The following is a 13,495-nucleotide window of genomic DNA, read 5'->3' on the forward strand; positions in this document are numbered from 1 at the left end:
GGAGAGGGAGGAGAGAGAGAGAGAGAGAGAGAGAGAGAGAGAGAGAGAGAGAGAGAGAGAGAGAGAGAGAGGGAACAAAAGAACAAAGGAGAACACAATTTAGTGATTGTAGAGCCCTACTACAAAATCCAGTAATCGACTATGCTGTGGATATGAAGCAAAAAAAGAGGATGGTTACCCAGTTGTACTTCCTCTTAAATCAGTAATCACTACCACCACAATGAATCAAAAATGTAAATACTGCTGAGGGAATAAGCTGCTGTACATATAAAAATCAGCTTGAAGGGTTAATGAGGATTATTCTCATATTCAGTGGCATGAAAAGGTACATGCATCCTACCTATGCATATTCCGTTAACTCGCAAGTGCCATTTAAGAAATGACTGAAATTTGCCGAAAATAAGGGAGAACACATGAAGGGTTAAACATTTTCTGTTTTAAATCATGCGTTTATATAAAGAATAATTAAGTGGTCAAGACAAATTTCGCGGTAAATGAAGTATTTACTTTTGGCCACGTTTTGTGTTTGAAAATGTGTGTATATTTGATAAACGCCTTTACCAATAAAACCTTCATATGCACTCTTGATAAAAATAATAGTCCTCAGTATCTCTCCAAAGTACAGGTTTGCAGTCACCATCTTGAAGGGCTTGGTAATTCTAGAATGAAAGCCCTACATATCTACACAGTCTTAACATGGTATAATAACATATCGGTATTGGTATAAATCATCTCGTTCTTAATAAGTATCACGAGGGATGTTATCTATAAATTGGTCCAAGTTGTTACAAGTTAATTTTGTTGCTATAATATGAGAGTTTACTGTTTGTGTCACAGAATTTGAACACAGCCACTTGTCACATTGTAAGAAAGTAGAAACCATATTTTAGCACAGTTTTTCAGCATAGTTTGCTCCATAATTCCACTTACATGTGCAAATTGCTTAAGGACGGGCACCATCTTATCATATAAATAGTTTATATGTTTCACTTAATGAGATGAGCTTGACAATATCTGCGAACGAATGGTCTTCGTTCCGTTGCTGGCGATGCTTCTCTTGGTGGACTCCATTCGGATCCAGGGTACATCGAGTCCAAACCCCCTTTGGCTAAACGAGCCACAGGTGCATGGTGAGAGCGGCTGAGGTCACCTGGAATTCCTCCGTCATCAAGCTGATTTGATGATTCTGTACGACTTGATGTGCCGGGCTCTGTGTCAGATTCGGAACCAAAGCTGTCATATTCGTCATTTGGGCGAGACCTTTTCACCCTGCAGTATTCACTTTTCACAGACTGGAACGAAAACAAAATATTTTAATGGAAATACAACATATTTATGTGAAGGAGCTGTAGTTGGTATATATATATCATGGTATTTATAGACAATTTTAAGAGTAAATGGATATCAATCAAACTCGCCCTTTCTTCTAAGAAGCAGGGAAACAAAGAAAGTTGGGAAGTAAGTGAGTAGTAGTAATCGAATTACTTGTAACGATTACATTCTCAGAAAATTTTACTTGTAACTGTTACATTACTTCTTGAAATAAAATTGTAATCGTTAAATGTTAGTAATCGTTACATTCTAGTAATTGAAACACATAGTATTGAATCAGAAACGACGAAAAATATAAATGATGATGAAGATAACATTTTCAGCTCTATTACAGCAGAACCAGCTGCTTCACCAGTGCTGGATGAGGTACTTTCTTGCCCCTCCAGGACTTCTGAAGACATCATACTTATCCCAGTGGCGTTCATTAAATTAACCTTAGGTGTTCCTTCAAATGCCGCTATCGGGCGTCTTTTCCTAAGTGCAAAGATGTATGCCTACTTCCTCCAAAAAGGACAAAGCTTAGTGATGAACATTTAAAGGACCATTCATTTTATTTGTAAAGTAAATGGCAAATTATTTGAAACGCTAAAAGTCACTAACTAAAATAGCAATGACGGGAAAAGATCACTTCGAACGTTCCAAGGTATCATATTTAGTTTCACCTAGTGATGATAGCCTCTGTACTAAAGAAACAGAACATTTTAAGTGATACATTTCCTTTCAAACTTTTGTATTATTCCAGCCCTATGCGAAAAATGTCAGCGATTTCCTTAAGACTGGCGTTGTATTAAGTTATTGTAATTTGACTGATTACTCATTGAAAAAGTAATTTGTAATTAAGCAAAATATTTCTCAGGTACCTCTAATTCAGCCCATTTACTTTTTCCTTATACTTTTCCCATCACTGCAAATAAATAAATAAATAAATAAATAAATAAATAAATAAATAAATAAATAAATAAATAAATAAATAAATAAATAAATAAATAAATAAATAAATAAATAAGGTTAGCACATCCATCCATCAAAATTCACCACCCTACAAACTATGCAGTATCTACTACAGAGCATAAAATTTATGACACTACATAGTACATATATTAACAACAATATTTTGTAACTATTTATTATAAATCCAAGTACATGTTATGTTTGTGTTAGATAAAATAGAATTAGTTTCGATTAGATTAGATTTAATTACATTAAGGTGGGTAATATTCAGTCATAATTATTTGCAATTTTACGATGTATCAAAACTAGAAAGCTTCAAATGCATCTTTCACTACTTATCCACATAGGGCCACTGTTACATAATTTCTGTTCAACTTTATCAGAATTTCAAATTCTATTTCCGTTTACAGACGATAATACAACTGGCAGGCTGTTACTTGTTCCAGTTGTTGTTCTTGTTATTTTAGGGATTACCGGGCGAGTTGGGCATGTGGTTAGGGGCACGCAGCTGCGAGGTTACATCCGGGAGATAGTGGGTTCGAACCCCACTGTCGGCAGCCCTGAAGATGGTTTTCCGTGGTTTCCCATTTCCACACCAGACAAATGCTGGGGCTGTACCTTAATTAAGCCACGGCCGCTTCCTTCCCAGTCCTAGCCCTTTCCTATCCAATCGACATGTATCTGTGTCGGTGCTCCGTAAAGCAAATAGAAAAGTATTTCAGGGATTAGATGCTTCTACAGTCATCATCCTCAAGTATTTGTAAGTGTCGTGTTATTGCTGGTGTCTCTATTAGGGTAGCTATTGTAATATTAATAATTCTGAATGTTTTTAACGTACTTGAATTGTTGTTCAACTTAAGAGACACTAAAATGCTGATATTTTAAAATCCTTTTAGACGTGCCAGTAAAGGAACTGACTTAGATGTCTCGAATTTCATTATTCTTAGATACCTCTGACTGCTCTAAGATTCAATCCAGCAACCCTGAGCGAACATTGTGAGGGTTTTCCTTATCACACAACGCAGCCAGTCTAATTGTAACACACTGGCACTGTTGGGCACCGCCGTACTTTCACAAAACTAAGAAAATTCTATGTCTTTGCTGTCACTCAACTACAGTTGGATGCAGAAGTGCATGGATTTAGCCCTGAAAAAGGGGGTTCTTCAGGGTGCCAGTACATTCATTGGCACAGGCCTCTTTCACTTGATCAGATTTCAGCGGTGCAGTGAGTTAGTCATTGACCCCCTACACTCAAAATACCGGGTTCGATCCTGACTAATACTGGAGGGATTTCAGGATATTTCCGTGTCGTTGGCTTCCGGCACGTTACAAAATTCTTGCGGAACAAATATTATTCCACCCGCTGTACTTTCTAAACATCCATAGCAATAGAAGGGCCATTAGAGACAATATATTATTATAATGCCTCTTTCACTTAAGCACTCACATAATAATAATAATAATAATAATAATAATAATAATAATAATAATAATAATAATAATAATAATAATAATAATAATAATAATAATAATAATAATAATAATATAATACCGCGGACATGGGTTTAGATGACGAGTGCTTATCCAACTAGGAGACTCTTAAACAACCAAGTGCCGGGCTGAGTGGCTCAGACGGTTGAGGCGCTGGCCTTCTGACCCCAACTTGGCAGGTTCGATCCTGGCTCAGTCCGGTGGTATTTGAAGGTGCTCAAATACGTCAGCCTCGTGTCGGTAGATTTACTGGCACGTAAAAGAATTCCTGCAGGACTAAATTCAGGCACCTCGGCGTCTCCGAAAACCGTAAAAGTGTGGTTAGTGGGACGTAAAGCAAATAGCATTATTAAACAACCAAGTCATAGACGAGTTCATTTCAGACGGTTAATTTATGATACTTATGGCCAATATATTTGAATGTTATAGATTTAAGATTCCACCTATTGCCATTTATTGATGGATGATATAAAAACAGAAGCTAAAGAAGCAGGCTTAAAGATAAGCAACAAAAATACTAAGGGTATGCGTATAAACGATCGTAACAATTCTAGCCTGACTCTATAGATGGAATGGATATAGAAAGGATAGAGGAATTTTGTTACTTAGGAAGCATGGTCAGCCAGGATGCAGATGCTTTTAGAGATGTAGTGAATCGTATAAATAAAACCAAAGGAGCTTTTGCAATTACGACCAATGTGGAGATACCCTGACATTCCCATAAAACGCAGCTGAGAATATTCAACTCAAATGTTAAATCTGTTTTACTGTATGTAAGCGACACCCAGAAATTGACCTAACACATCACCACAAGGCTACAGAATTTTATAAATAATTTCTGGAGGTACATTATGAGAATATGGTGGCCAAAGACCATCTGAAACAAGGACTTTTGGGAGGCCGCAAATCAACGTTCCATACAGCAACATATACTGAGAAGAAACTGGAAGTGGATCGGCCACACCCTGAGAAGACTACAAGAAAGCATAAACAACTTTCCTATTCCTTAATAGAACATAAAAACTTCAGTTTCCACCTACTTATTAGACCATTCTATTAATCTGTCATTATAAACAGACTAAAAATGTTTCGGCTCGTACTGAGTCATCTTCAGCTAAAAAAAAATACAATTGTTCTTGTAATGTTTACACAATTGTAGCCTTTAAATCGGTACATTATAGTACCGAATACATATTAAAACATTACAAAAGTTAAAAAATATTTATGAATAATAATAATAATAATAATAATAATAATAATAATAATAATAATAATAATAATAATAATAATAATTTCATGTGGCTATTCCTAGCCGGGAGCAGCACTTGTAAGGCAAACCTTCCGACGAGGTTGGGTGGCATCTGCCATGTATAGGAAACGACGTGAAGGGTAATCTTGTGTGTACCGAGCTCGATAGCTGCAGTCGCTTAAGTGCGGCCAGTATCCAGTATTCGGGAGATAGTAGGTTCGAGCCCCACTGTCGGCAGCCCTGAAAATGGTTTTCCGTGGTTTCCCATTTTCACACCAGGCAAATGCTGGGGCTGTACCTTAATTAAGGCCACGGCCGCTTCCTTCCCACTCCTAGCCCTTTCCTGTCCCATCGTCGCCGTAAGACCTATCTGTGTCGGTGCGACGTAAAACAACTAGCAAAAGAAAAAAAAATCTTGTCTGTGGTGTGAGGGTTGCAAGGATTTTGTGGCAAAGACACCCAGTCTCCAAGCCGAGGGAATTAACCACTTAGGGTTAAATTCTCCGACCAGGCCAGGAATCCAACCGGGGGGGGGGGGGGGGGGCGTTGAACCCTTCGGCCAAGGAGCCGGACCGTGTGATTAAATGTAAGTAATTAAAAATATTAAAAATATTTTCTCATTATTAGATAGATGTTTGAGAGTGACATCACTTGTTGATGGATTCGTGTGGATTAAATATTTTTGATAAGTTTAATGGCTGCCGGAAGATATCACGTTGTAGATTGTTCATGTATGTTGATATTAGATCTGAGAACCTTCTTGTCAATAAGGAAGCCTGTGAAACTTCTGTTCTTGTTGATGAAAGTAGATTATGTGAACATCTACTGTTGTTTTGTTTATCGAGTGAAATAGTCAACAATTTCTGGAATCTACAATCTACAATGTGATATATCCGGCACTCTTTAAAGTTTAAAAAATATTTTATTCACATCAATTCATCAAAATTTGGTGTCACTCTCAAATATTTATCTAATGATGAGAATATTTAAAAACCTTTTAGGGCCGATGACCTTCGATGTTAGGCCCCTTAAAACAACAAGCAAACAAAAACCTTTTAATTTCTTTCTTAATCCGTTTACCCTCCAGGGTTAGTTTTCCCGCCAGACTCAGCGAGGGATCCCACTTCTACATCGTCCAGGGCAGTGTCCTGGAGAATGAGTCTTTGGGTCGGGGAATACTACTGGAAAGGAGGACCAGTACCTCGCCCAGAAGGCCTCACCTGCTATTCTAAACGGGGGCCTTGTGGGTGGGGGTGGGGGGTAGAAGGTTGGAGAGGATAGACAAGGAAGGGGGAATGAAGCGGTAGTGGCATTAAGTTAGGTATCTTCCCGGCATTTGCCTGGAGGAGAAGTGGGAAACCACGGAAAACCACTTCAAGGATGGCTAGGCTGGAATCGAACACCCCTCTACTCACTTGACCTCCTGAGGTTGAGTGGACTCTGTTCCAGCCCTCGTACCAGTTTTTAAATTTCGTGGCAGGGTCGGGAGTCGAACCCGGGCCTCAGCCTTCTAATTGCTTATATTTATTCACAAATATTTTAACTTTTTAAAATACTTGAATATAGTATGTATTCAATACTATAAAGTGCCAGTTAAAATGTTAAAAAATGCTGTAAACATTTGCAGAACAATTGTATTTTTCTAGCTGAAGATGGCTCAATAAGAGCCGAAACATATCTTAGTTTATAACAAGAATGGTCTAATGAAGTATTGAGTAGGTTGAACGGGAATTTTATATTCTGTTATGGAATACAGTTGTTCATATTAGCGTCAATACGGCACTCGAAGATGAAGTTTATCGGTTGTAAACAAAAAAGTATCGTAAGGCAGGCACTGAATTGGAATCCGCAAGATAGCCTCAGACAAGGCAGACCGAGGACCACTTGGGAGGGAACCATAGACAGGGAGATGGTTGGAGTCAACAAGACATGGAGAGAGCTGAAAGCATTGGCAGGATATAGAACAAGCTTGATAAATTCCGTTGAGACCCAATGTTTCAACTAGGAATTAAAGGAAATAAGTCAAGTATGTCAAGTCTCTTGGTTCAGGCCAGGGCAAGATGTAGCTTCTACCGAAGTACCTGTTGCATCCGTGGCTGTGACAGTATGGTGTCTGAGTGTTATGGGGGTCAGTCATACTGGCCCAGTGAGGAAAGCAATGATAAAATTGATTTCTCATCTTGCCTAGTACGCCTTATTTTAGGCGGTAAAGGCGTGATCGGTTCACCCGGAAGTATGTGGGTTCGATTCTTCGCCAGGAAGTCGAAAAATTTAAGAAACGAGATTTTCACCTCCGGAGGCGCACATGGCCCTGAGGTTCTCTCAACCTACACACACACAAAAAGAATACCATGTTAATTCCCGGAGGCAAAGGCGGCCGGGCGTAGAGCTAACCACGGCACCCCCAGTGCCGGTGATAAGGACCCCACAGAACCCGCGGGGCGGGGAAGGGGAGCATGGCTTGTGAGGGGCCCATGATTGTTTCTTACTTCAGTGACTGAAGAGTGATTTTACATATTGAAAAAGTTATAGCACACAACACTGTATTATTTGTATTCCACACTTTGGCCGTCGTAGTGCAGAGCTTCTTTCGTCAATAGGAGTACGGAAGTTACTTCTGAAAGAATGTGGGTTTCCCAGCCCGTTAAAATAATAACCTCCCTTCCTGCCACTCACGACAATCAACGACGCTTTTTAATTAATTAGCCAGTTCTGAGAACCCATAGTCAGCGAAGATGCGATAGCAAATGCATCCTCCTTATTTAAACTCTAAATACTGAGGTTTCGAGGCTGTTTATAAGTCTCGGCAGTCAGTGTAGCTAAATAGGCCTACGATGGACGGTTGAGTTGTAAATTATTTGGTCCTAGGAACGTGATAATTTCTTAATATTGTGGCGGTCAGTGTGTTTTGGTTACTATAATATTGGAATTTGCATTTCTTGCGAGTGTGTGTTCGTACCATATAGGCCTACGTATATTATTTTTATTTCTTCGGATTTGAAAATTAAATTGTGTAACTTATTATTATTATTATTATTATTATTATTATTATTATTATTATTATTATTATTATTATCATCATTGCTGTTCATTGTAATAATATACAACCTTGTACTACGAAATAAACTTGACGTTCCTTATCAAGAAACGTGGGGCCCATTTTCAATTATTGCGGTGGAGGGGGCGAGCTTCTTAGAACTGCTACTGTCTACCCCATCAAGTGCCGAGGTTACGTATAGTGGAAGCCTTTCCCCTCCAAGGGTCTTCATGGCTTGTACGGAGATGACTTTGCTTTGTCATCAGTTTTTGCAATTTCCTATAACCGCACAACTTCTGGCGGTGCTGTTTGAGGATCCAACCAGCCTCTGGGCTGATAACGTAGCCTAACTGAGTGGCTCAGATCGGTGGTAGTTGAATGTGCTCAAATACACCAGCCTTACATCATTTGATAATGTTGTATGTATAAACCAGCTTCTATGTTTGGGTCACGTGAGGCGAATGGACGAGGATAGGTTACGTAAGGAACTCGGTCATAGAGGGTAAGAGAAGTAGAGGGGCCGGGCGAGTTGGTCGTGCGTTTAGGGAAGCGCAGCTGTGAGCTTGCATCCGGGAGATAGTGGGTTCGAACCCCACTGTCGGTAGGCCTGGAAAGGGTTTTCCGTGGTTTCCCATTTTCACAGCAGGCAAATGCTGGGGATGCACCTTAAATAAGGCCACGGCCGCTTCCTTCCCACTTCTAGGCTTTTCCTATCACATCGTCACGATAAGGCCTATCTTTGTCGCTGCGACGTAAAACAAAGTTTTTAAAACGTTTTTGCTATTTGCTTTACGTTGCACCGACACAGATAGATCTTATGGCGACGATGGGATAGGAAGGGCCTAGGATTTGGAAGGAAGCGGCCGTGGCCTTAATTAAGGTACAGCCGCAGCATTTGCCTTGTGTGAAAATGGGAAAATGCCAGAATGACGGACTTCAACCTGGAATCGAACCTCAGCTAAACTTGAGTACAATTTAACTGTTTATTTTCTTTCTTATCTTTGTAAAACTAGAGGATTTTCTTCTCTAAATCGTAGCTCTATTAGTTCTTGTAGTAGATTGAGTTATTTCATTTTCATTTCTTGAGGTGTCATGGTAGTCGAGTTACGTGTGTGTGACTGAAATTTGAAATCTATTAGATTAGCCGTGTAGTCTGTCTTTGAATGAGTTTTCATACATAGGATTTAGACAGATTTAAAAATCACTGACCACGCGATAAATCTCATTTGTTTACCTGTGATATTGGAAATAATCTGGAGTGGAGTTACGTGTAAAATTTGTGAGATAAGATCGAATTTATTGTCATTTTAAGATCACTTGCATTCTTTAGGATCGAGTCATCTAATTTCACGACATTTCACGAGGACTGATAGATCTAATAATCACTTAAAATAATAATAAATTTAAGTAAAGATAGGGTTAAGAATGGAATTAAACGGTCGTGAGCTATAATTTATCTTAGATTCCTTATATGTGAGATTGAATGTGCTCAGTTCATGATGCGCCTGGAATATGGCAGTCCTGCGGGATATTAACTGAATAATCTATTATTGAAGGATTTGTTGCTGTGTCTTTGGGAGCACAATGTGATTTATTATAAGTGGAACACACGTTGAATACATTTCATGAATAGGGAGTAATAATAATGTGATTAAGGCTCACGAACGCTACATTTGCGACTTGTAACCCATGTGATGGTGATGATTATGGAATTCTATTAGAATCTTCAAGTTAATTTCAGAAATTTAGATGGATCTCCGTTGCTATTTAATGAGTATTTCATTTCAAGTGATACCACGAATTTCGATCACTAGCCACTATTGGAGTGAGAATATTTCCAGACGGGAATTCATCCTCCGGATATTATTGACGCGACCATGCTAAGTATAATGAATTAATTTATAATGGCAGGATTTGTTGTAAATATTGTGTATAAAAATACGTGTTACCTTGTGTGAATGTGGTGTGTGTGTTGTAATTATGAATATTTTCCATGTTTTCGATTGTTTAATATAATTTAATCTAGTCGTGCATTTATCGCAACGGCACATATTATTTTCAACGTTTTTTGCCACCATGATGGCTTGTTTAGCATATTTTAAGGAATCATTTGTTGAAAATAGTGTCGAGTAAGACCAGGCTAGGATTTAATTTTGCACTTTCCAAAGATTTAGACGAAAGATTGTCTCGTTATTTTTCAGTAAAGGCAAGCGATTTATAAAGCAATCTTTAACTAACTCACACTTGGATATGAGAACGTTTTCAATACATTTATACTAAATTTCCAAAATATTTTCAAACTGATTTAAAACTTCAAAGGTCCTGCAAGTATAAATTTAATGTTCACAAACGGCATGATCAGCCTGAATTTAGGTGATAACGAGTGATGACAATAATTAATTGGATGACTAACTAATTAGCTAAAGTGTGTCATAATTACCATGAGAATTATTTAGTGAGATATACTAATTTATAAACACGATCGTGTGATGATAAAGGTAAATGCTACACAGATAACGTTAGAGAATAACAATAATAATAATTAATCAATTGTAATTTTGGAATTAATTTTGATTTTCCATCATAATTTCTACTGGTGTTATTAATGGACGTTACACACTTTATTGAAATTCGTCAGAATTCAACATTGACCACGTGTTGAGATTGCAATAAATTAATGGAACCTTAAGTTAATTTTATTGTAGAATAGTAAGCGAGATAGCTGCCTGCTAATTTTGTGTAAATTCTCATTGAAGTCTCTGGATACTTTCATTTAAATATTTTAATTTTTGAAGGCAGTGAAGGCCTAATCTTTTGTTAATTTTCATTCCAGAACAGTAAAACTGGAGGACGAGGATTACATTTTGGTTGTTAATTGCTTCAGGAAGGCCAGTCATTATGAAAGATCATTGTAATTAAATCCCAGCAAGGATATTTTTGTGTTATTGATGCTTACGTTAATAAATGTAAGAGTGTTGTTTTTAAATTTCATTTTTTCTGCTTAGTCGTCACCGCTTTTTTTCCCCTTAAATGCCTCCAAAAATGGAAAGCCAGGAACGAACGGTCCACCCCGGGATCTCTCGCTCACTGGCTGGGCTTAGCTCGGCAATAATGGGGGGAGTATTGTCACAGTGTCCGACTCGTTGGCTGAATGGTCAGCATAGTGGCCTTCGGTTCAGAGGGTCCCGAGTTCGATTCTCTGCCGTGTCGGTGATTTTAATTGCTTCTGATTAATTCTTCTGCCTCGGGGACTGGGTGTTTGTGCCCGTCCCAACACTCTCCTCTCCTCTTCATATTCCAGAGTTGTGGGTGGCTGAGGACGGTTGGCCAGTTGTCGACCCATCATGTCCCACACATGCTCAATAGGACTGAGGTCCGGGGATCTGGCGGGCCATTCTAAGGTTGTGATGTCGTGGAGAGCTTCTCTGCAGATGCGTGCAGTGTGAGCCCGGGCATTATCCTGCTGAAACATCCCATTAGCAATGTTCGCCATCATAGGGACAACCACTGGATTGAGTACCCTATCAACGTACTGTCGAGCAGTCATAGTGCCCTCAACAAGCACTAATTGTGATTTCACTTTAAAGCCAATAGCTTCCAAGACCATAATGCTTGGTGTTGGCCCTGTGTGCCTCCCGACAATAAGATCTGGGCGGCCCCTCTCCCCGGTACGTCGGGGCACACGATTCCGGCGATCACTGCGGGCAAGACAGAAGCGCGATTCATCACTAAAGACGACCCTATGCCATTTGTCGACCCACGTCGATCTTTCTCGACACCAGGCCAGCCTTACACGTCGCTGTTGTGGGCTCAATGGAACACCTTCTGCAGGGACACGGGCTCGTAAGCCAGCTGCACGCTGGCGATTACCAACTGTTTGTTGTGTAAGGTGGGGTGCCACAGCTGCTCGAATTTGCGCTGCTGTTGCATGGGGTTCGATCCGGGCCATCCGAATGATGCGGCGATCCTCTCTCACAGTTGTCTGTCGCGCTGGGCCTGTGCTAGGTCTACGAGTGTGGGTACCTTCATTTGACCACTGCTGCCATACACGTTGTACCGTAGATGCCTGTCGGCCAACACGTGCAGCGACAGTCCTTAGCGATAATCCAGCCTCACACAGCCCAATTATCCGAACCCTCTCAAACGGCGACAGTTGTTGATAGCGTGCTCTTCTCTGTCGTCGAGGCATGTTTGACGGGGAACACTTCACTGCACAGACTGCAAGACAACTACGCTACACCAGAGTCCGTATAGTGGAGTTGATTCCTCCGCGCACAATCACGTGGGGAGACCTGTAGCAACAATCCAATTGGTCTGAAACTTTGATCGTTTACATACCTACGTGGCATCGTTCCATATTTTGAAAATAAACACAAACGATCAATGCCTTCATGGTGTTGCAATTTCCATTTTCTTAAGTGTAGGTTCCCCAGGCTTTACCAATGGCGCGAAAACGCATTAGAGTGAAATGCAGTGAGATTTTATGTGAACTGACGAATATCTAGTAAGACATTATCAATGTCATTGCGTTCTACACAAGTTGGCTTCTCAACCGACATAACACAATTTTCTAGGGCAGTGGGAAACGTCGAGTCATTCAGGAGCATAAACGTGACTCCTCAAAGGTGAATGTTTGGTGCGGTGAGACCACGGTTGGGGTAATTGGATCCTACTTCTTTGATACCTCAGCAGTGAATTCAGGCGAGTACCTAACGATGTTGCAGCAGTACGCCATTGATTCACTACCACTACAAATCTGACTTGCAGAGTATTACCAACAGGATAGCGCACCATCACATTTTGCCTGTACTGTTCGTGCCTATCTGACCACACATTCCCTGGTCGATGGATTGGTCGTGATAGACCACTGCGCTGGCCTCCATACTTTCCAAACTTGACACCCTGTGATTTCTGGTTATGTGGTGTGGTATGGTAAAAGAGCGTGTGTATAACAGGAAAATGCGCGATGTCAATGACCCAAAGGACTGGATGCGGGATGTGATATCATCCATTCCCCGGAAAATTTGTGTACGGCGGATCGCTTGTCTTGATGTATTGAGCATGATGGCGAAAATGCTGAATGGTAATTGTTAAGTCCAATAATTTCACTTGTTACATAATTTTGACTAGCCCTCTATATTAAAAATTGTTTGTTTTGTAGCATCTGATATGTGGAACGAGGAGAAACGTTAAAAAATAACGTATGTGTAAGATTATTTATTTGTTTGTTGGATGGACTATCTACTTGTCCTGAAGCGAGGAGAGCTTTCCGGAAATTTATTTCTGATGTTGGTATAATTTATAATTTTCAGATTAAACTCCAATATGGAGGATGAACACGTATATTCTGATACACTATGTCATATTAAAAGCGTTTTGCCACATTTTCACATGCATAACAAAAGCTTGCAAAAATATCCGAATTTTAAAAATAT

The 13,495-nt window shown here is 39.7% G+C and overlaps 1 protein-coding gene across 1 annotated transcript in view; it reads right to left on the bottom strand.

The window, feature by feature from the left end:
• Positions 1-527: 527 nt before the first annotated feature.
• The window catches only part of LOC136863821 (cell adhesion molecule Dscam2), a 760,504-nt gene continuing 747,536 nt past the window's right edge, over positions 528-13,495 (bottom strand). The window contains exon 28 of the mRNA XM_067140158.2: positions 528-1,292. Coding sequence (XP_066996259.2) covers positions 987-1,292 — 306 coding nt within the window. The 3' untranslated portion in view covers positions 528-986. The remainder of the gene's footprint in view (positions 1,293-13,495) is intronic.

The sequence above is a fragment of the Anabrus simplex genome, chromosome 2 (genome assembly GCF_040414725.1).
Source record: "Anabrus simplex isolate iqAnaSimp1 chromosome 2, ASM4041472v1, whole genome shotgun sequence".
NCBI lineage: Eukaryota > Metazoa > Arthropoda > Insecta > Orthoptera > Tettigoniidae > Anabrus > Anabrus simplex.